Source organism: Jatropha curcas, chromosome 2 (genome assembly GCF_041381405.1).
Source record: "Jatropha curcas cultivar XTBG-Jc1 chromosome 2, XTBG_Jcur_1.0, whole genome shotgun sequence".
Classification (NCBI taxonomy): domain Eukaryota; kingdom Viridiplantae; phylum Streptophyta; class Magnoliopsida; order Malpighiales; family Euphorbiaceae; genus Jatropha; species Jatropha curcas.
Window position 1 is genome coordinate 6559253 of NC_143152.1, and position 22841 is coordinate 6582093.

The following is a 22841-nucleotide window of genomic DNA, read 5'->3' on the forward strand; positions in this document are numbered from 1 at the left end:
GAATTGAGTTTTTATACTCTCTCAAAAACAGAAAGGGTTGAGGTTAACTAGAACCTTTGGAAAATCTAGTGGGTTAAAGGGTAGATCTAGGTGTTGATCTGTTGCCTTGTACTATTGGTTTGTCTCTTACCCTTGAAAAGAGATAGCATAGTTGAGGATCTCAAGATGAGTCTTGGGGAGTGGATGTAGGCGAGTTAGTACCGAACCACTATAAATCACTGTATTGATCTTTTTATTTTCTGAAGTTTTGCTTGATACTACTTTACTTACACTTCTGTTTATATTTTAGAAATGCTAAAATTGTTAATGGATATAATATTCTAAAACTGAAATGAGTCTTATCTTCTCTGAATATTAGAACTCTAGAATTCTGATAAGTGAATATACCAGGTTCTAAACTGTTCTTCTATTTACAGTATATTTCACTACTTGGGTTTCTAATCAGTTTTCTAAACTTGGTTAAAGCTTTGTGAAGCAGTTCAAATTTCAATAACTGTCTCTCACACAGTCTTATATGATTTTTTAAACTTTATGAGGAAGTTCTAAATACAATAGTTTTCCGTCATAAAGAAGTTCTAATATTGAATAAGACATTGTGAAGCAGTTCTAATTAATAGCTGCACTTTGCCTAGTCTTTTTATAGAATATTGTGAGGAAGTTCTAATCCATAATTTATTCTCACAAGTTCTCCATTTTTCCGCTGCACTTAGAATTCTATATTTTGTTTAAATTCTAAAATTTGTATTTTTAGAAAACCCAATTCACCTCCCCTCTTGGGTTGTGCCATACATATACGGGACCCATAATCTGGTATCAGAGCTTTGGCTCTTGACTTACCGAAGCTTAAGCGCTTAAGAGATAAGATCCTATGGCAACCTCACTTCCTCTTACTTCGTTAGAAGGTCAGTCTATTTCTAGACCTCCTTTGTTCAATGGTTCTAATTACTCTTATTAGAAAACTAGAATGGAAAATTTCATGAAATCAGTCCATATAAACTGCTGGACGAATGTTATTACTGGTCCTCGTATTCCCATGAAAATTATAGAAGATGAGAGTATTAGAAAAACAGAAGAAGAATATATAGATGCTGATTAGAATGATATCGCTATAAATGCAAAAGCTATCAATATTCTTCATTGTGCTTTAGACGAAACAGAATACAACAAAGTGTCTGGATGTAAATCTACTACAGAAGTATGGGAAAAACTTTAAGTTACCTATGAAGGTACAGATAGAGTAAAGGAATCTAGAATAAATATCCTTTGGAGAGAATATGAAATGTTTAGTATGAAGGAAGGAGAAACTATTGTAGAGTTAAATTCTAGATTTAGTAATATAGTTAATCCTTTGAGAACTCTCGGTAAAGAAATTTTAGAAGATGAGCTTGTTAAGAAAATCCTTAGAATTCTACCTAAAAAATGGGATTCTATAGGAACTGTCATGAATTACAAAGAGACTCCCGTCACTTATGATTAAGTTATAGGAGCTCTTGTTTCAGAAGAAATGAAATCTTCTTTGACTATAGAAGATAAGAAAAAGAAAGGACTAGCTTTGAAAGTAGTGTCTAGTGAAGAAAGTTCTTCCGATCTTGATAGTGATGATTTAGTACTCGTTGCTAAAAGATTCAAAAAGTTCTATAGAAAGAGTGGAAGGCCACAGAAAAAGTCTATCAAAAAGAACTTTCCACCCAAAAATGGTAACTTACCTAAGAAAGAACCTTCTGAAGTGGTTTGTTATGAATGCAACAAACCCGGACATATCACGCCTAATTGTCCTAAATTGAAAAAGAAGTCAACGAAAGAGAAGCTGAAGCAGGCTTTCGTAGCTGCTTGGTGTGATTCAGATAATTCTAATTCTGAAAGCCACAGTGATCAAGAAGAAATAGCTAATATCTGTTTAATGGCTACTATCGATTCTGACTCCAAAGAAATCAGCACTCTGACTTCAACACAGAATGCTGAAATCAACGAAACAAATGCAACGGTCCAGAAGCATGAAGAAAGCACTGTAAGTATTTCTGAACCTGAATCAGAAAATGATCTTCTAGATACTTACAATAATCTTTGCAATGAGTTTCAAAAGCCTGTTAGAAAGCTTAAAGTTCTAAAGAAAGATTTCAGAAAATTAAAATCTGAAAGCAATCATTTAAAAGATGCTTTTTATCAAGAAGTTACATGTAAAGATCTCATCTTAGGAAATCAAAGATCTTAAAAGTTGTAATAATAGATTTTCTGAAAATCTGACACATCTTGAAGAAAAATGTAAAAATCTGAACTCTGAAAATGAATCTTTAAAAACTAAAGTTAGAATTCTAAAATCAATTTCAGAATCGTTTTCTAAAGAAAAGACAAGTTCTAACTATGATAGCATTTCTAAACTGAATCGTGTTTCTAATAAGAAAAATGAAATTTCTAATGTTGTGACTTTAGAATATCAAAGTTTCAATAAGAAGAAAAATCATAACAAGCTAAATGCACATGTTACCACTGACCCTCCAGGACCCAATATGAGTTGGGTACCTAAATCTGCTTGATCCTTTCAGATGTGCCTAAGGAGTGAGCTAAAAATAGAAATGTGGTACATGGACAGCGCTTGCTCTAGGCATATGACTGGTGATAGAAAGAAGTTCACCAGATCAGAAAAGAAAAAGGGAGGTACAGTAAGCTTTGGAGACAAAGCAAAAGGTAAAATTGTTGGTATTGGTGTGGTAGGTTCTAATCCTTCAATAGAAGATGTATGCTTAGTAGAAGGATTACATTATAACTTGTTAAGTGTTAGTCAGATTTGTGATAAAGATAGAAGAGTGATCTTTGAACCTTCTCATTGTGAAGTTCAGAACATGCATGATAATAAAACCTTATTTGTTGGAAAAAGGTTTGGAAATATATACTTGGGACATCTCTCTGATATGCATAACCAGGATATATGTTTAGTTTCTGTTGATAATTCTAGTTGGTTATGGCATAGAAGACTTGGACATGCAAGCATGCACCTTATTTATAAATTGTCTAAGAAAGATTTGGTTTGAGGTTTGCCAAAGTTGAAATTTGAAAAAGATCACATCTGTGATGCTTGTCAGATGGGCAAAAAAACCAGAACATCTTTTAAATCCAAGGGCATGGTTTCTACTTCTAGACCTTTAGAATTGCTACACCTTGATTTATTCGGTCCAATTACTCCTTCTAGTCTTGGAGAAAAATTCTATGCATTTGTTATTGTAGATGACTACTCTAGATTCACCTGGACACTCTTCCTTAGAAATAAGGATGAGTCATATGACATGTTTGTTCATCTTTGCAAGAGAATACAAAATGAGAAAGGATACAACATCTCGGCAATTAGAAGTGATCATGGAGGAGAATTTGAAAATCAGAAATTCGATGCTTTTTGCAATGAGTCAGGAATCTTCCATAACTTCTCAGCACCTAAAATACCTCAACAAAATGGAGTAGTGGAGCGCAAGAATAGAACACTTCAAGAAATGGCCAGAACCATGCTAAGTGATTCTAAACTACCAAAGTATTTCTGGGCAGAAGCAGTTAACACTGCCTGTTACATTCTAAACAGGGTTTTGGTAAGATCTAAACTTAAAAAGACTCCATATGAGCTATACAAAGGTAGAAAACCAAATATTGGTTATTTTTACATTTTTTGGTGCAAATGCTTTATTCTAGATAACAAGAAAAATCATCTTGCCAAATTTGATGTTAAATCTTATGAAGGTATTTTTCTGGGATATTCTAGTAATAGTAAAGCATATAGAGTATTTAATAAAAAGACTCTAGTTGTAGAATTCTAAACAGGGTTTTGGTAATATCTAAACTTAAAAAGACTCCATATGAGCTATAAAAAGGTAGAAAACCAAATATTGGTTATTTTTACATTTTTTGGTGCAAATGCTTTATTCTAGATAACAAGAAAAATCATCTTGCCAAATTTGATGCTAAATCTTATGAAGGTATTTTTCTGGGATATTCTAGTAATAGTAAAGCATATAGAGTATTTAATAAAAAGACTCTAGTTGTAGAAGAATCTATTCATGTTGTGTTTGATGAATCTGATTCTACATCTAGAACATTAGAAAGTGATGATGTTGTAGATTCTAATCATGAAAAGCAGAATGAACAATCAGAACAACTAGAACAGCCAGAAAGTGAGCAGAACACTAATAATCAGGCTGAACCAAAAGTTGAACATGAAGATCAGAATATAGTTGAAATTCAAATGCTAGAAACAGAAAATGAAGATTCTCAATTACCAAAAGAATGGTGATTTCATAAGTATCATCCCCAAGAAGACATTATGGATAATCCCTCAGAAAGGATGATGACTAGAGCTCAATATAAAAGATATTTTGGTAATGTTGCTTTCGTTTCTCAATTAGAACCTAAAAATTTAGAAGATGCTCAAAATGATGAAAGTTGGATTCTTGCTATGCAAGAAGAGCTAAATCAATTTGAGATAAACCAAGTTTGGAAACTTGTTTCTAGACTTAAAAATACTCTGTTATTGGAACAAAATGGGTGTTTAGAAATAAGCTTGATGAACAATGTAACGTTGTGAGAAATAAAGAAAGATTAGAGGCTCAAGGGTACAACTAAGAGGAAGGCATCGATTTTGATGAGACCTTTGCCCCGGTTGCTAGACTTGAGGCCATTAGAATGCTTTGTGCATTTGCATGTTTTAAAAACTTCATGTTATATCAAATGGATGTGAAGAGTGCTTTTCTAAATGGTTTTCTAAATGAAGAAGTGTATGTAGAACAACCTCCTGGTTTTGAAATTTTTGATAAACCTAATCATGTTTACAAACTTGCTAAAGCTCTTTATGGTTTGAAGCAAGCTTCTAGAGCTTGGTATGAAAGATTGAGTAAGTTTCTATTGGAAAATGGTTTTTCAAGAGGAAAGGTTGATACAACACTATTTATCAAAAATAAAGCACATGACATTCTAGTTGTACAAATTTATGTTGATGACATAATCTTTGGATCTACTGATAATCTTCTTTATAAGGAATTTTCTAAGATTATGCAGGGTGAGTTCGAAATGAGTATGATGGGAGAATTAAACTTCTTCCTTGGACTTCAAATCAAACAATGTGAAAATGGAATTTTCATAAGTCAAGAAAAATATGCTAGAGAATTGTTGAAACGATTCAAAATGGAAAATGCCAAGGTATGTAGTACACCAATGAGTCCATCCTCATAATTAGAAAAAGATAAAAAAGGTAAGGATGTGGATATTAAATTGTTTAGAAGTATGATTGGTTCTTTACTATATCTAACAGCAAGCAGACCAGACATACATTTTAGTGTTTGTATATATGCTAGATTTCAATCATGTCCCAAAGAATCGCATTTAATTGCTGTAAAAAGAATTTTAAGATATCTTTGTGGAACTTCTAATCTAGGTCTGTGGTATTCTAAAGGTGATACATTTGATCTTGTTGGGTATAGTGATTCTGATTTTGCAGGAAGCAGAATAGATAGAAAAAGCACATTTGGAACTTGCCAATTTTTAGGCAGCACCCTTGTATCATGGTTTAGCAAGAAACAGACATCTGTTGCTCTTTCTACTGCAGAAGTGGAATATGTTGCTGCTGGAAGTTGTGTTGCACAAGTTCTATGGATTAAACAACAGTTGGCAGACTATGGACTGAAATTAGAAACAGTGTCGATTAAGTGTGACAACATAAGCGCCATCAATTTATCTAAAAATCCAGTCCAGCATTCTAGAACCAAGCACATAGGACTCAGACATCACTTCATACGTGATCATGTACAGAAAGGTGACATAGTAATTGAGTTCATTCCTACAGAAAAGCAGTTGGCAAATATCTTTACTAAACCTTTGAATGAAAGTCAATTCTGCTTAATTATAAGAGAACTTGGTATGTTAGTTCTAAATTCATAACTTTAGAACTCTGCAAGTATGTTCTGAACTGCTTTCTATATTCGAAAATGAAAGACCTGCTATGTTCTAATTTTTTTTTCTCGTGTGTGAAAAACTTTTCTGTCTAAAAAGAAAACGCATATTGCTCTGATATGACTTTCTAATGTCACTATCAGAATCTTGCTTTAGACCAAATCCGAAAACAGTTAATTTATTGTGTGTGTTTATTTTATTATGTTTCGTATCCTTAGTGTTTTGGCGGTTTTATTATTTTATTATTTTATTTCTTTTATTCCATTTTTCATTTTGAATTTCTTTAAAAACTGTTCTTTATTTTCGATTTCTTCCGCCACTTAAATGTTCTTGTCTCTCTATTAACTGCTCCATATTCTTTCTCTCGCTCTCTTGCTAACAAAACCCTAAGTTGTTCTGTGTATCAAAAATCTCAACAATGGCCGAATCAAGTTCCACCTCCTCTTCCGATTCGTTAACTGAGCAAGAACTCCAACCCCTAAAAAGGCTATCAAAGAAATATGAGCAAAAGGAGTCAAAACAGAAAAAGCCAGATGAGGAACCAAAGGAAGGAAAAACAGAAACTGCTACTTCAAAGAAACAAGTAGTTAGGGCACGCGACAAAGGTAAATCTGTCCTCTCACCATATCCTCTCATGCGTTCGTATGTCATTGACTGGAAATTTTTTGGTAGTAATGAGTTTAATTTCAAGGAACTCTTTGAGTTTCAAGGTTGGATGAGTTTTCTGTCATTAAACAGACTGTGTTATGAAAGTTTAGTCAAAGAGTTTTACGGTTCTCTTAAGGTTAGTGGAACAGAGTCGATTTCTGTAAAGCTTAAGGGTGAGATCAAAGCGTTGTCTTACGCTGACTTGAGCAAGATTTTTGATTTGCCAAATACTGGGTCTAGGGTAACGAAGATTAAGGATATTTCTAGGGTTAATGAGTACAAAAAGGAAGAATTTGTGAAGAAAATTGTAAAAAGGGGTTCTGCAGACAAACAAGGCACTATTGAATGTTCAAATTTGATAGATAGCATGAAATGGCTATACAAACTAATTGTGCATTATATCTATCCCAAAAGCGCTTCACTTACACATGTGAATCAGGTTGAGTTGTGCATTATGTGGCACATAGTTGAGAAGAAACCCTTCAACCTATGTCACACCATCTTTGACAAAATGCAGAATAATCCTAAGAAACTGCCCTATGGAATGATACTTACACCAGTGTTTGAATTGCTGGATGTTGATTTAAAAGAGAGTGATGGCTATAATATTTCAAAGCTAGACAGTGGGTCGTTAAAAATGAAAGATGAAGAAGGTGAAGAAGAAAAAGAGAAAGAAGAGAAAGGAAAAGAAGAAGCTGAGAAAGAAAAGAAGAAGTTGAAAAAGAAAAGAAGGAAAAAGAAGAAGTTGAGAAAGAAAAGAAAGGAAAAGAAGAGACTGAGAAAAAGAAGAAGAAAGAAGAGAAAGGAAAAGCTAAATTGGGAGAAACAGAGAAGGAAGAAAAGATAGAGGAAATAAGAGAAGAAGAAAACAAATTAGAAGAAGAAAAGAAGGAAGAGACAGAAAAAGAGAAAATAGCTGAGAAGGAAGCAGATCAAAAAAAGAGGAAGAAACAGAAAAGAAAAAGGATTCTGGAAAGGTTGAGAAAGGAAAGAAAGTAGAAGAAATCAGTGATGCTGAGACAGAAAAAATGGAATTAAGTGATGAAGAAAAGTCAACTGAGGTCAAAACAGAAAAAGAATTTGAGTTCTTATCAGCTCAAAGGAGTAGGGAAGCTATGTTGGGAAGAATGGAAAGAGAGCTTATAGAAGAGCATAATAAGGAGCTAGATGAGGCAATAAAGCATTGCAAGATTGTGATTAAACAAAATCAGTCTCTCATTGAGTCCTTGGAAAGAATGAAAGATGTCAATGAAAGGAAGTTAGCTACTCTGAAAGTTAAAGGAACACCCTACACTCCTATCTCAGAGAAACCAAAGAAAGTCAAGCACACTGCGGGTAAACATAGGACTCATAGAAGAAAGCCTCCATTGCACCCTTCTTCTAAACGGCCAGAAAGCTCTTCTAAAACCGCTCCTGCTCAGAATCTAAAAAGTTCTAAGAGACATAGAACTGATCCCAAGCCTCTCTGATTTCTGTGTTATGAACATTTTCTTTAGGATACATTTTTTAAATTCTGTTTAAATTTCTTTTTATTATGCTCTGATCTTTTCTAACCCTTATGTATGATGACAAAAAGGGGGAGAACGCAGGATATTTTGGATATTTTTGGTGATATTTTGGTACATACTCTACTATGTGGTGATCAAAGTACTTATATCTTAGTGTTTATCATTCTTTAATCTGTGTTCTCTAATCTGTGTTGTCTATCTATATGTTCTATTTTGGCGAGATATATATTTTACATGATGAATTGAATGTTTTAGAACTTAGATTCTTATTCTAACGTCTGCTCTACAGGTTGGACTTAAGATCTTTTGTTCTATCCTTAATATCAGTTTCTATTCTATTTTTTTGCTCTGATCATATGCTCTGATTATTAGAACTTAGGATATCTTATCTATCTTTGTTAGTTCTAAAATCATTTTCTAAAATGTCTCCCTAGCTCTAATTGTCACAAATAGTTTTATTGCATCTAATCAGGGGGAGCATAATACATGTTCTAAATTTGCTTCATATTAAGATCATTTGGCATGCTTAGAACTTATATGCATAAAATTTAGGGGGAGCACACGGTTTTATGTTTGCTAAATTTATTGATTTTGTCATCATCAAAAAGGGGGAGATTGTTGGCTCAAAGGTCAAATTCTAATCTCGGAATTTTGATGATTAAAACAAAACAAATAAATTTAAATTATATTATTTGTGCTAATAATATTTTATGCAGAATTCTTATGGAAAGAAAACGAACAAGGCAAGTCCTACAAAAATCCATAGTGTGTGAAGACATCCGAAGACCCTACTGGTTAGATCTCCAGGATTCATTGTAGAATAGAGAGAAAATTCATCTATAAGCATAAAAACTAATTTTTTCTCTCATCGAAATTTTTCCAAAATTAGATTCTTCAAAATAAATCTTTTCGTCATAGTTGTTTTCAAAATTCCTTTAAAAGAAATCAAAATGATTCAATTACCTAAAATTAAAGAGATTATGTCTCTAACGATTTTGGTAATAAATCGTATGCTTTCTTTTTCGGAAATCCTCTTTGAAGATCTAAAGAATTTTAATTTATTCTCTTACCTAAAATGAAGGAAGATCTTATTCTTTTCATTTTAGTAAGTAGAATCTTTTAGAAAAATATTTCTCAAATAAATTGCTTTCGGAAAATCTTTATGTTTAAGGAAAGGAAGATCGTCTCCTATTTTCTTACCAAAAGGATAAAACAAATTTTTGGTAACTAAGATTTTCGTATCTTCTAAATAAGGAAAGCAAATATTCTGATTTCAAAATGAAATATCCACTTTCTAAAAACGAGAATCACAAATCTCTCTATAAAAAGGAGTTTTCACTCTTTGAACGAGGTGGAAGAAAGAGTTTTCGTTTTAAGAGTATTCACCTATTGATCACATCCTTCATCTCTCAAAACTTACTCTCTACCCCCATTTTTCTTTTCATCTTTACACTTCACATTTTTATCTTTAAAGAGAAAAGAATTTTTATAACTACTTTTGAAAAATGGTTCTGTGTTCTAAACGATTTTCTAATCTGAAAAACTGTTTTTCCTGTGCTTATATTTGCATTTCTGTCTGTCTATTTAGATTCTGTAATCTTTAGTAGACAGGTCTTTATTTGATAAACAATTGTGTAATATCTTAGGTTAGACGCTAGTGTGAAAGAGGTTATCAAGCAACCTTCTCCGTGAGAGAGATTCTAATGTCTTGAATTGAGTTTCTGTACTCTATCAAAAACAGAAAGGGTTGAGGTTAACTAGAACCTTTGGAAAATCTAGTGGGTTAAAGGGTAGATCTAGGTGTTGATCTATTGCCTTGTACTATTGGTTTGTCTCTTACCCTTGAAAAGAGATAACATAGTTGAGGATCTCAAGATGAGTCTTGGGGAGTGGATGTAGGCGAGTTAGTACCGAACCACTATAAATCACTGTATTGATCTTTTTATTTTCTGAAGTTTTGCTTGATACTACTTTACTTACACTTCTGTTTATATTTTAGAAATGCTAAAATTGTTAATGGATATAATATTCTAAAACTGAAATGAGTCTTATCTTCTCTGAATATTAGAACTCTGGAATTCTGATAAGTGAATATACCAAGTTCTAAATTGTTCTTCTATTTACAGTATATTTCACTACTTGGGTTTCTAATCAGTTTTCTAACTTGGTTAAAGCTTTGTGAAGCAGTTCAAATTTCAATAAATGTCTCTCACACAGTCTTATATGATTTTCTAAACTTTATGAGGAAGTTCTAAATACAATAGCTTTCCGTCATAAAGAAGTTCTAATATTGAATAAGACATTGTGAAGCAGTTCTAATTAATAGCTGCACTTTGCCTAGTCTTTTTATAGAATATTGTGAGGAAGTTCTAATCCATAATTTATTCTCACAAGTTCTCTATTTTTCCGCTGCACTTAGAATTCTATATTTTGTTTAAATTTTAAAATTTATATTTTTAGAAAACCCAATTCACCCCCCTCTTGGGTTGTGCTATACAGGACCCACAGGGTGTGCTTAATAGAATGGGCAGGGGGTGCTAGACTCTGGAAGTCCAGTGTAATTGCAGCATGGGCGTGCTTCAGCGAGCATGCCCTTGGCTGATATTTCCACTGTGGCACGGGCGTGCTCCCTAGCATGGTCAGGGCGTGCTAGGCTCTGGAAGTCCAGGGTGTTTGTAGTACAGGCGTGCCGTCTAGCACGGCCCAAGCGTGCTAAAGGCTGAATATTTTGCTTCACTTTGTCCTTTTCTGTGCCAAATTCTACAAATTTTCTTAAGATCAAGTGAGTTACGTTTCAAAGAAGCTTTTAAATAAAACATAACAAAATTAAATAAAAATTAATTTAAATAAATAAAAGATACTAAAAATCTTAATAAAAAATACTATAAAAATAACACTATCAAAATTTCCCAAACTTAAACCATTGCTTTTCCTCAAGTAACAAAACTAAGATATTAGCTCAATATGGTATGGAATAATCATTCACAATTTTAATGAGTATTGAAATCATTAACTTAAGAATAAATCATGTGTTTCCTATGTTAATCAATTTCTAGCCAAAATTCAATTTTCAATATAACACATTCTCTTAATTTAAACATAAGTTAACAAGATTTTTATCATCAACAATTATTTAATCTTATGACAATTAGAACATGAATTTACAAAAATCATTTAACCTTACAATATAACACTCCCATAGGCAAAATTAGTCATTCCTTCTCCACAATTGAAATGCATACAATTAAGAAGATCAAAAGAACTTTATTTAGGGTGTAATGGGGTTTTAGGGATATAATCCTAGCTAAAGAAGAAAAGGATAATATGATAGACAAAAGATACAAAAAATGCTTAATATCAGGATTTAATTTATATTAAAAACAATTTTTATTTATGAAGGGAGATTAAATTGAAGTTTCTTACTAGCTCAAAATTAGAGTATTTTTTTGGCAAGGTCTCTTCATAACACCTTTGATAACTTCTTCCTTGCTAAAGTTCCCCAAACCTGAATTTTTGATTGATTTTTTTACTTGCGAGGCGTTTCTCTTCTTCTCTTTTGTAGTGTTAATGGAATTTTCTCCCTTTGTTGCTATGTTTTAATAAAAATCAAATCCTTCAATTACACATTATTGCACTTAGAGTGGAGAATTAGATTGGTTTAATGGCTTGGTTTAAATAAGCTTGAACAATAAATTATTGATATAGGCTTCAAATTGGTTGCAAAGGTCATACTTTAACTTAGGTGGTGTGGGCTAAATATAGGGTTTTAAAAAAGAATGCCTAAATCATCTCTCTATAAATGTAAGCATTTAAAATTTTTGTTTTGAAGAGAATTTTAATTTGTTTTAAGAGTGCCAAAGTTAAATAAGTTTTTATGAAAAATATATCTATTTGCCATAAAATTTTCACAAATTTAATGTTTATAATCTTAAAAACAAATAGATAAATCAAAGAAGTATGTTAAATGAAAATTTTAAATTTTTAAGCTGAAAAATAATTAACTTTGGAAGAACAATTAATTTAATCAAAGGTTAATGAATCGAAGATAAGTTTTAAATTTGATCACAATTATTCCATCCTTATTTTACTAATGAAACAAAAGAAAATAACACTAACAATTTAAATAACATAAGAATTTTATAGTTTGAGCTAAAACTTCTTCCCCCAACTTAGTTCAACACATTGTCCTCAATGAGCCTTATTCAAATCCTCAAAATTATCAAATTATGGATAATTTAACAAAAGAGTAAGAAGTGGAGGGATTAGTACCATCATTATATTGAACAATACAAGAAAGTCGGGCGGTGGAGTTTATCAAAGCTATAAGGTTAGAAAATCACTAATATCAGAAATATATAAATAGAAGATCCAAAGTATAAACTGAAAACAACAGTGAAATCAAAAGCCAAGAGATAATTTTGAGCAAAAAAAAAAAAACAAAAATAGAAAGCAACCAAAACAAAGTGAAGTCCGTCAAGATTCAGGTGGTGGTGGTGGAGGAGGTTGCAACAACTGAAGCACAGTTTGAAGTTGATCAGCAATGCCCTGATATTGGCTCTGCATAGTGTCAATACGGGAGTCGAGGCTTCTATGCGTGACTTCGATCGACTGAAAGCGGTCAGCAATCATCGACTCCATTCCATGAAGCCTAGTATCAAACATGTCCATTCGGGACATCATCCGTGCACGCACTTCATCATTAGACATGTTTGATGTTCCCTGAACAGATGGACCAGCTCCAGAAGTACCTGTACCAGAAGAAGTACCAAAAGTAGGGAAAGGAGGTGGAATATCCTCCTTCCTGTTAGTGTCACCAACATCCTCAGCTTCCTCATCATCAGAACTATCTTATCGAGCACCCACTAAACGATATGAGTCTCCCACTTTTTCCACCAGTTTCATATGAATCATAATGTTTAAGTCTAACCTGGTGCCCCTTCCTCCTCCCACACTATCATAAACCGGCCTAGCGGGGTTCCAAACTCTCAAATATGTAGCAATTCGTGTCACAAAACATCCCATCATAATGGCTCCTTTATCTGCCCTCGCTACTCTAGCCCATCTTTGGCATAGCCAACAACCGACATTCAACAAAATTCCCTAATTAATGGTCCATATAAAATACAATTCATTGTGGCCCAACACCCCATCACTCTCACTTCTTCCAAAAATAGTATTGGCGAGAAATTTGTGAATATACTGCAGAGCAGGGTTTCTCAATTTAGATGCTTTAGAAAGCATAGGATTATAATTATGTTCCCTAGTTAAATCATGCCATCTACTACCATCCATATAATCCATAGGTATTTGGTTAATCGCATTTTCAGTGGGAAAATAAAAAATGTGACTAACTTCATTCACTGAAAGCTCAAAATTTCTGCCAAATACCTGAATCTAATTTTGCTAGGAAAATCAACAGGCAGCAATCGAATAATGGAAGAATATGAACTTAAAAACTCTAGAGTTAGAGGTGCAAAGACAAGATCCTTCATGCCAATAAATTGCTCCTACCCAACATGCCTAAGGGGTTCTAACACAACATCCCGAAGCCCCACTTGTGATAGTGCAGATTCATCAATAAATCTATTCAGTAAAATAGGGCGTAGTGAGAGTTTGTTATACCTTTCTTGTTGTTCCGAAGAAGCAATCTCAAAGGGAGGAGGAGTCGGAGTTGTAGGAGGTGGAACAGGTGGTGGAGAAGCAGTGGAAGACCGAGCGATTGGGCGTTGTCTAGCAACGACTAAAGATGCCAGCCTACTGCACTCGTATCGTGGAGGCATGGTGAACGAGAGGGTGAAGAAATTTGGTGTTTTGTGGCTGTGGTGTTAAGAGAAGTAGAGAGAAAATTTTTTAGAAGGAGGAGGCAGCTAGGGCGTGCTAAGTGAGAATGAGATGAGGTAGGGCCTGCGCTTTAAATAGAGGCGCGTTTTAATGCGCCTGTCTGAACATGGCACGGCCGTGCCACATAGCACGGCCAGGGCGTGCTTGCTTCTGTCTATTTAGGCAGTAGCGGGCACGGGCGTGCGTGGCGGCACGGCTAGGGCGTGCGCGCATCTGACCTGCATAAGAATTATTTACTTACCTCGCACAGGAGTGAGGAGTGACACGGCTGTGGCGTACGAGGCTCTGACTCTTTAAGGCGGTAGCTGGCACGGGTGTGCGGAGTTACACGGCCTGGGTGTGCGCGTTGCAAACATATTGCCTTACCTTAGCACAAGCGTGCCATCTCACACGGTCAAAGCGTGCTAGCCTCTGTCTCTTAAGAGCAAGTTTCCTCTTTGAAGCACGGCCGTGATGATTAGCACGGTTAGGGCGTGCTACCTTCTGGACTTCTTCTTATACATGAAAAATTAGAGTAAAAGCAAAACAAAACAATTGAAATAAATGTTTAAATAAAATGGGTTGTCTCCCACAAGCGCTTTTATTTAACGTCATTAAGCTCGACGTATTGAATCTGATTCAAGCTATTCAAGACTTATAGCTATTTTAACAGGATCGAAATTTCCATTGTGGAAAACCTTTAATCGTTGAGCATTGATCTTAAAACTTCGGTCACAATCTATTATCTCAACTGCTCCATATGGGAAAATCTCCTTAATCGTTAAAGGGCCGGACCATCTTGAGCGCAATTTACCTGGAAAAAGGCGGAGTCTAGAGTTGTAGAGTAATACCTGTTGGCCTACTCTTAGATTCCACAGGATAATGAGCTTATCATGCAATTTTTTTGTGCGATCTTTATATATTTTGGCATTTTCATAAGCATGAAGCCGCATTTCTTCCAACATGTTTAATTGCAGCAGCCTCTTTTGACCAACTTCCTTAGTATCAAAGTTAAGAAATTGGATCGCACAATATGCCTTGTGTTCCAGCTCGACAGGGAGGTGACAAGCCTTACCGTACACCATTCAATATGGAGACATACCAATTGGTGTTTTGAAGGCGGTTCGATAGGCCCAAAGAGCGTCATCGAGCTTCTTGGACCAGTCCTTCCTGGATTGGCCAACTATTGTCTCCAAAATCTTCTTGATTTCCCTATTCGTGACTTCCACTTGCCCACTCATTTGAGGGTGATATGGGGTACCTACATGGTGAGTAACACCATATATGGAAAGAAGGGAATCTAAGTACTTGTTACAGAAGTGCTTACCTCCATCGGTGATTATAGCTCTTGGAGTTCCGTGTCATGTGAAAATATATTTCTTTATGAAGCTCATCACACTTTTGACATCATTATTTGGAAGGGCTACAGCTTCTGCCCATTTCAAAATGCAGTCGACTGCCACTAAAATGTATTAGTTGGAAAATGATGATGGAAAAGGACCTAAGAAATCCAAACCCCAAACATCAAATATTTCCACTTTAAGGATGCTGTTTAATGGCATTTCATGTCGCTTTGAAACGTTGCCTAACCTTTGACAACGGTCACAGAGATGAAAAAAATTAAAGGTATCTTTAAACAAGTTAGGTCAGTATAAACCGCTTTCCAAAACACACGCTGCTGTCTTGCTTGCTCCAAAGTGTCCTCCACACTCCATTGAGTGGCAAAATCGAAGAATACTTTCCATTTCTTCTTTCGGTATGCAACGTCGAAAGAGCTGGTCACTACAATACTTGAACAAAAAAGGTTCCTCCTAATAATAATATTTAAGATCATGAAAAAATTTTTTATTTTGCTGATAGCAAGGTAGTTGACTATATCAGCATACCAAGGAGCTTGTGTCTTAACTAGAAGAAACAGATGTTCGTGGGGGAAATCTTCATTGATTTGCGATTCTGCTTGTTCTTCTTTCCCCTACTCAAGCCTAGATAAATGATCCGCTACAAGATTTTCAGTTCACTTTTTATCACGAATTTCTATATCAAATTCCCGCAAAAGAAGAACCCAATGAATTAATCTTGGCTTTGCATCTTTCTTTTCTAATAGATACTTAATAGCAGAGTGATCAGTGTACACTATAGTTTTAGCTCCAATTAAATAAGCTCTAAATTTATTAAAAGCAAAAACAATAGCTAAGAGTTCTTTTTCAGTGGTGGCATAGTTTAATTACGCATCATTCAATGTGTGGCTGGCATAATAAATGACGTGCAATTTCTTTTCTTTTCTCTGTCCAAGAACAGCTCCTACAGCATGATCACTTGCATCACACATAAGTTCAAAGGGGTGACTCCAACCTGGTGTAGAAATGATGGGCGCTGAAGTCAACTCCTTCTTCAATCTGTTAACGGCATTTAAACACTCTTCGTCAAAATTGAAAGGAACATCTTTAACTAACAAATTACAAAAAGGTTTAGTGATTTTGAAGAAATCTTTGATAAATTTCCTGTAAAACCCGGCATGGCCAAGAAAACTTCTTACTCCCCTTACTGAGTTTGGAGGGGGTAGCTTTTCAATCACCTCCACTTTGGCCTTATCCACTTCAATTCCCTTCTGTGAGATTTTGTGGCCTAAAACAATTCATTCACTAACCATGAAATGACATTTTTCCCAATTAATAACAAGGTTAGTGTCCTCGCATCGCTGCATCACTAAAGAGAGGTTATAGAGGCACAATTCAAAAGACGAACCGAACACGGAAAAATCATCCATAAATATTTCAATGAATTTTTCAACCATGTCAGAAAATATGGACATCATACACATCTGAAAAGTAGCAGGAGCATTGCACAATCCAAAAGGCATTCTCCTGTACGTGAAAGTACCGTAAGGACAAGTGAAAGTGGTTTTCTCTTGATCCTCTGGGCAATAGGTATCTGGAAATACCCTGAATAGCCATCTAGAAAATAATAGTAAGGATAACCTGCAAGTCTTTTAAGCATTTGATCAATAAAAGGTAGGGGGAAATGATCCTTGCATGTTACCTTGTTCAATTTCCTATAATCAATGCACACATGCCAACCTGTGACAGTTCTAGTTGGGATTAACTCATTATTTTTGTTGGAAATAACTGTCATACCTCCTTTCTTTGGGACCACTTGGACAGGACTTACCCAACTACTAGCTGAAATTGGATAAATGATGTCGACATCCAATAGTTTTATAATCTCTGCTTTAACTACTTCCTTCATGTTTGGGTTCAATCTTCTTTGATGCTCAATTGAAGGTTTGTAGTTTTCCTCCATCAAGATCTTGTGCATACATATACTTGGACTTATCCCCTGCAAGTCAGAAATTGACCATCCTAAAGCTTTCCTATGTTTCTGCAGAGCCTGTAACAGCTTTTCCTCTTGATCAAATGTTAAATGAGAAGAAATAATAACAGCAAAAGAACTATTATTACCTAAGAATGCATGCTTCAAATGAGATGGAAGTTGTTTCAGTTCTTACCTTAGGGGTTCACTCTCTTTTTCATTTATGATGTTTTGATTAATGTTATTATTATCTTTGTTATGCAGATTGTCTTTTACACATTCATCAACAACATCAATCCTAAAATAGTCATCATAATCCATAGGGAGTTTACATGGCTTCAAAACATCAAAGACTACCTCTTCATGTCCTAACCTCAAAGTTAATTTTTCTTCGTGCACATCAATCAACACTCTTGTAGTTGCAAGAAAGGGTCTTCCAAGGATTAAGGATCCTTCCCTACCTTCATCAATATCAAGAATCACAAAATCAACAGAAAAAATGAATTTCCCTACCTTGACAAGCACGTCTTCTACAATTCCTTTTGGATACTTGATTGATCAATCCGCTAATTGTAGAGACATCCTGGTTGGTTTTAGCTCTCCCATCCCTAGCATCTTAAAAACTTCATAAGACATAAGATTAATGATAGCTCCTAAATCTGCTAAAGCTTTTTCAAAATTAAGATTGTCAATATTACAAGGGATAGAAAAACTTCCTGGATCATTTAGTTTGGGAGGTAATTTATTTTGAATAATTGCAATGCACGACTCTGTCAACATTACCATTCCTTGATCATCGATCTTTCTTTTCTTGCTCAGAATTTCTTTCAAGAATTTTGCATAATTGGGCATCTGACCAAGAAGCTTCAGCAAAAGGTATGTTGATTTGAAGCTTTTTGAAGACGCCAAAAAACTTGAGGAAACTCTTATCGTCTTGCATTTTCTTTAATCTTTGTTGAAAGTGGACAGGTGGAACATAAGGTTTCACTTCTTCCTTCTCTTCTAGATCAATGATGGGAACCTTTTGCTGCTCTTCCTTCTCTTTCTCAATCCTGGTCGTACCTTCTAACTGCTTAACACTCCTTAAGGTGATGGTTTGTACCTGTTCTTTAGGATTTTTCTCAGTGTTACTCGGCAACGTAGCTTGAGGTCGGGCTGCCATCATGTTTGCAAATTGTCCCAGTTGAATCTCCAAGTTCCTTATTGCAGCTTGTTGAATTTTATTGTTCTCTCTGGTTTCGTTCATAAAATCCATGTGTGATTTGGAAAGGGCAGTGAGGAGATCATCATGAAACTTTTTCTCCAAAGGTATGAAACCTGGTCGTGCGTTCAAGGTATTATTTGGATTTTCGTACGAAAGATTAGGATGATTTCTCAACTTGTTGTCATAAGAATTTGAGTACAGGTAATTTCTTCTTCCTTGATTCATCACGTAATTTACTTGCTCCAAGGTTTGTGGATTTGCAGAATCTAACATGCATTCTCCAATTCCATGTTGTTCGTTGCATCTCTCACAAGCGTGTAAAATGGAATTCACAGATTTAGTGGTTAATAAGTCTAACTTTCTTGCCATATTGTCTACCTTGGCCTTGAGTGCAGTGATGGCATCAATCTCATAAATTCCTGCAGTTTTCCTCCTCTCGGAAGAGCTTTGATAGTGGCTATTGCTTGCCATCTCCTCTATCAAATCATATGCTTCATCGATCTCTTTTCTTTCAAAAGATCCTCCTGCAGCTGCATCCAGAGTAATCTTAATATTAGGTGACAATGCATTATAAAAAGTTTGAACTTGTAACCACTTAGGTAAACTGTGGTGAGGGCATTTTCTTATTAAATCTTTGAATCTTTTCCAAGCTTCATACAAGCTTTCTTGATCATGATGGACAAAGGTCATAATCTCATTTCATAATTTTGTAATTTTTGAAGATGGAAAGAATTTTGCTAAAAATTTTTGAGCTAATTCTTCCCATGTTGTAAAACTTCCAGCCAGACATGATTGTAACCAGGATCGTGCCTTGTCCCTAAGAGTGAAAGGAAAGAGCCTCAATTTTATGGCATCTTCAGAAACGCCATTTTGTTTGAAGGTATCACAAATTTCCAGGAAATTTATGATGTGAGCATTTGGATCTTCACTAGGTAGACCTCCATATTGAATCGAAGTGGAGAGCATTTGAATAATTGCAGGTTTAATTTCAAAATTGTTACCTTCCACTCTAGGTCTAGTGATACTTGAGGTTGCTCCATTGAGAGAAGGTGTTGTGTAATCTCGCAATGTGTGGACATTAGGTTGGAGCCTGTTTTGAGGATTGTTCTAAGGTGGAGGATTGATTTCAAGATCCATGTTTGCTTGCTGTTCTGGTCTGTTCTCACGTGCTCTTCAAGCAGCTTTGTTTCTACGGCAAGTCTTTTCAACTTCTGGATCAAAGATCAGAGGTTCAGTTTTTCCTGACCTTCTTTGCATCAAACCTAAAATAATCTTCAAAAAAAAATAAATTAAATGAACAAAAATGAATGTCTAAATTAATAATAGGATAATTCACATTGATATTGGTAACGTCAATCCCCGGCAACGGCGCCAAAAACTTGATAGGTGGTTTCGCAAGTGTACGAAATCGCCACAAGTAATATATGATGAGTAGAATATCGTTCCCATGAGGATTGTATACCAAGTACTAAAATTATATTAACCTATTATTATTTAAACGATAAAGGAAGAAATTGTTTCCAGAATTTAAATTCAACAAGTAAAAATAAGAAGAAGTCAAGCAAGCAAAATTTAATTAAAGAAAGCAAGGATTAAAAATTACTAGGGATTTTGAATTCACTTAATTCTATCCAATTTATTTTATTAGTTTATTAATCAATTTTAATTATTCAAGTAAGGAAAATAACTCTAAAATCACTAACAAGCTCTCCCGATGTATTGTTAGTTAGTTTAATTCCTTTTAACTATCTATTTTCCGATAGCACAATCAAACATAAATTAAATCATTAAGTTTTGTAGTTCGTTTATGAATTCATAAATTAAAGTTGTTAATTTATAAAAACCCCCATAAGTCAAACCATATAGCTTCCGCATCAAGTTATTATTCTCATGTGATTCATTAACTTTTCATATCAAAAATCCTTCTTCCGATAGTAATTAATGAAATAAATCAATCCAGGGGAGAAACTCTGCCTAGAAGCATTAAGTTTATCAATAAATTATAACTTGAACAAAGAAAAATAAATCTAATATTATAAATTGAAAAAGAAATTAAGCTACATCAAATCCCTAGTATGAAAGTTTAGTTAGACATAATACTTAAATAAAACTCAATAATACTTGATAAATATTCCATAATCAATAAGAATGATGAAAGAGATAAACAAGATTAAGAGTTTAGAAATAAGAAGTAGTTAACAATTGGCTCCGGATGACTTCCTTGAATCTTTGCACAACTCTTGAAATACTTGAACTCTTGAAGAAATGAAACTATATACAAGACTAAGAGAATGAGATGAGATAGAATGGTATGAGATGGGATGGAATGGAATGATATGGGGAGGGTCTATACAATGAACTCTTCTTCCCTTTATATAGACTTTTTGGGAGGGAAATCCACATAGTTTAGGAAATAAAGTTCTCAATTAAGCCTTAAATTTCTCTCAATCATGACTTTCCCATGTGCATAGATTAAAGTTTGATTTGCATGTGAAGAAAGTATCCAAGGAGAGCTCATGGAAATGGTGGGAATCGATTGGCAATTTTTGACTCAAATCAACTCTTGGTCTTTAGCACGGGCGTGCTGTGAAGCACGGTCTAGGCGTGCTAGATCTTAGCTTTGTGGAAGGATCAGCATGGGCTGTGCTCAAAGGCACGATTGAGTGGAGTCTTGTGGCACGGGCGTGCTTAATAGCACGGGCAGGGCGTACTAGGCTCTAGAAGTCCAGTGTAATTGCAGAACAGGCATGCTTCAGCGAGCACGCCCTCGGCTGATATTTCCACTGTGGCACGGGCGTGCTCCCTAGCATGGTTAGGGCGTGCTTGGCTCTAGAAGTCCAGGGTGTTTATAGCATGGGCGTGCTGTCTAGCACGGCCCAGGCTTGCTAAAAGCTGAATATTTGGCTTCACTTTATCCTTTTCAATGTCAAATCCTACAAATTTTCTTAAAATAAAGTGAGTTGTGTTTCAAGAAAATTTTTAAATAAAACAGAACAAAATTAAATAAAAATTAATTTAAATAAATAAAAGATACTAAAAATCTTAATAAAAAAATACAATAAAAATAACACTATCAAAAAAGTTTAGAATAGACCAAAAAAAAAAAAAAAAAAAAAAAAAAACGAAAAGAAAAAATATGCTTGAAATGTTATCGATGGAACTCAAATCCAATAAAAAAAAAACAACGTTCATCACGTGATAGCCTCCGATCTCTCTCTATTGGAAATAAGACAAAAAGGATATCTTTTTATAATAAGAAAATAAGTCAATAGAAAGTCAGTATGTTATGGAGTTTTTTCCCCCTCTCGTTAATTTGGAAGAGAAACAAAACAGAATCTGCATTCACAATGAAAATTGCAAACACAAAGCGACAAGAAAATAAAACTCTTTGGAACCGTTTCTTGGTCAAGATCCTGGTTGCTGATCGAGGTCACCGTTTACTTCGAAATTAATGTTTGTGGACTATCTCGTTAACTAGGGAATTAGAAAAAAAAAATGTTTTTAAGTACCTAGTTATTAAGTATTATTTTTTCTATAAAAAAAATACTTATTTGGAGAAACAGTAATCAACCACAAAAGAAATTAGTTTCAAATTTTAAAAAAAAAAAGTTCCAATATGAAAAAAAATAGAAAAAAAAACACTATTTCTATTATTTATGATTTTTAATAATATAGCTTTTAATTAGTTTTAGAGTTTAATAGAATATATTACAAAATATATTATACACACTTTTATTTTATTAATTAATCATTATATTCACATTAATGTTATATGAAATTTTATTTTAACATTATAAAAATCTAAATAATATAAGACAAAAATTATAATCAACACTTGGCTTTTAACGTGGAAAAAAAAGTGGAAATTTACATGATTGACTGTAAGCAACTGGATTGAAAAATCAATTTAATGACAACTGCGAATGGATTGTCTTTCTACCAGTAAAAGATTCCTTTTGATCTTTTATTCATGCGTTTTATCGTTAGAAATTAACTACATTTCATATTCTTCTAAGATTAAATAAAAATTCTTTTTTTGAATAATTTGTTCAAAAATCTTTTATTATTTTCATAAACAGAATCTTTATATATATATATATATATATATATATATATATATATATATATATATATATATATATATATATACATATTTATGTATATCTTTTATTGCAATTTGCATGTATATGATCGGGAATCATTTACGAGAAATTGCATCTTTCCTTCTTTCTATTTTCGTTCTTTGTTTTAAAATTAGTTCTCCCCGACAAATAAAAGACAGCTTGTCACTTTGGTCAATTGAGAATTATTATCGTTAGTCATTAATTATCAGTAATGCATGAATTTCACAGAAATGAGTATCGAACATCACAATCACTTGCAAATTGCTTACCAAAATGTTCCATCACGTTTCCTTTAATTATTTG

The 22841-nt window shown here is 34.1% G+C and overlaps 1 protein-coding gene and 1 non-coding gene across 2 annotated transcripts; one reads left to right on the forward strand and one right to left on the reverse strand.

Moving 5' to 3' along the window:
- Positions 1 to 18003: 18003 nt before the first annotated feature.
- On the reverse strand, positions 18004 to 19104 carry LOC149498145 (uncharacterized). Its single transcript, XM_089718371.1, has one exon. It carries the CDS (start codon positions 19102 to 19104, stop codon positions 18004 to 18006), a length of 1101 nt encoding a protein of 366 aa, XP_089574497.1.
- LOC119369702 (small nucleolar RNA R71) lies at positions 19016 to 19123 on the forward strand. Its single transcript, XR_005177275.1, has one exon. It is a non-coding gene; the product is annotated as a small nucleolar RNA R71 (small nucleolar RNA).
- The last annotated feature ends 3718 nt before the right edge of the window (positions 19124 to 22841 follow it).

Bases quoted from the DNA above. Each gene is read 5' to 3' on its own strand.
- LOC149498145 (XM_089718371.1), bottom strand. From the start codon at position 19,104: ATGACCTTTGTCCATCATGATCAAGAAAGCTTGTATGAAGCTTGGAAA.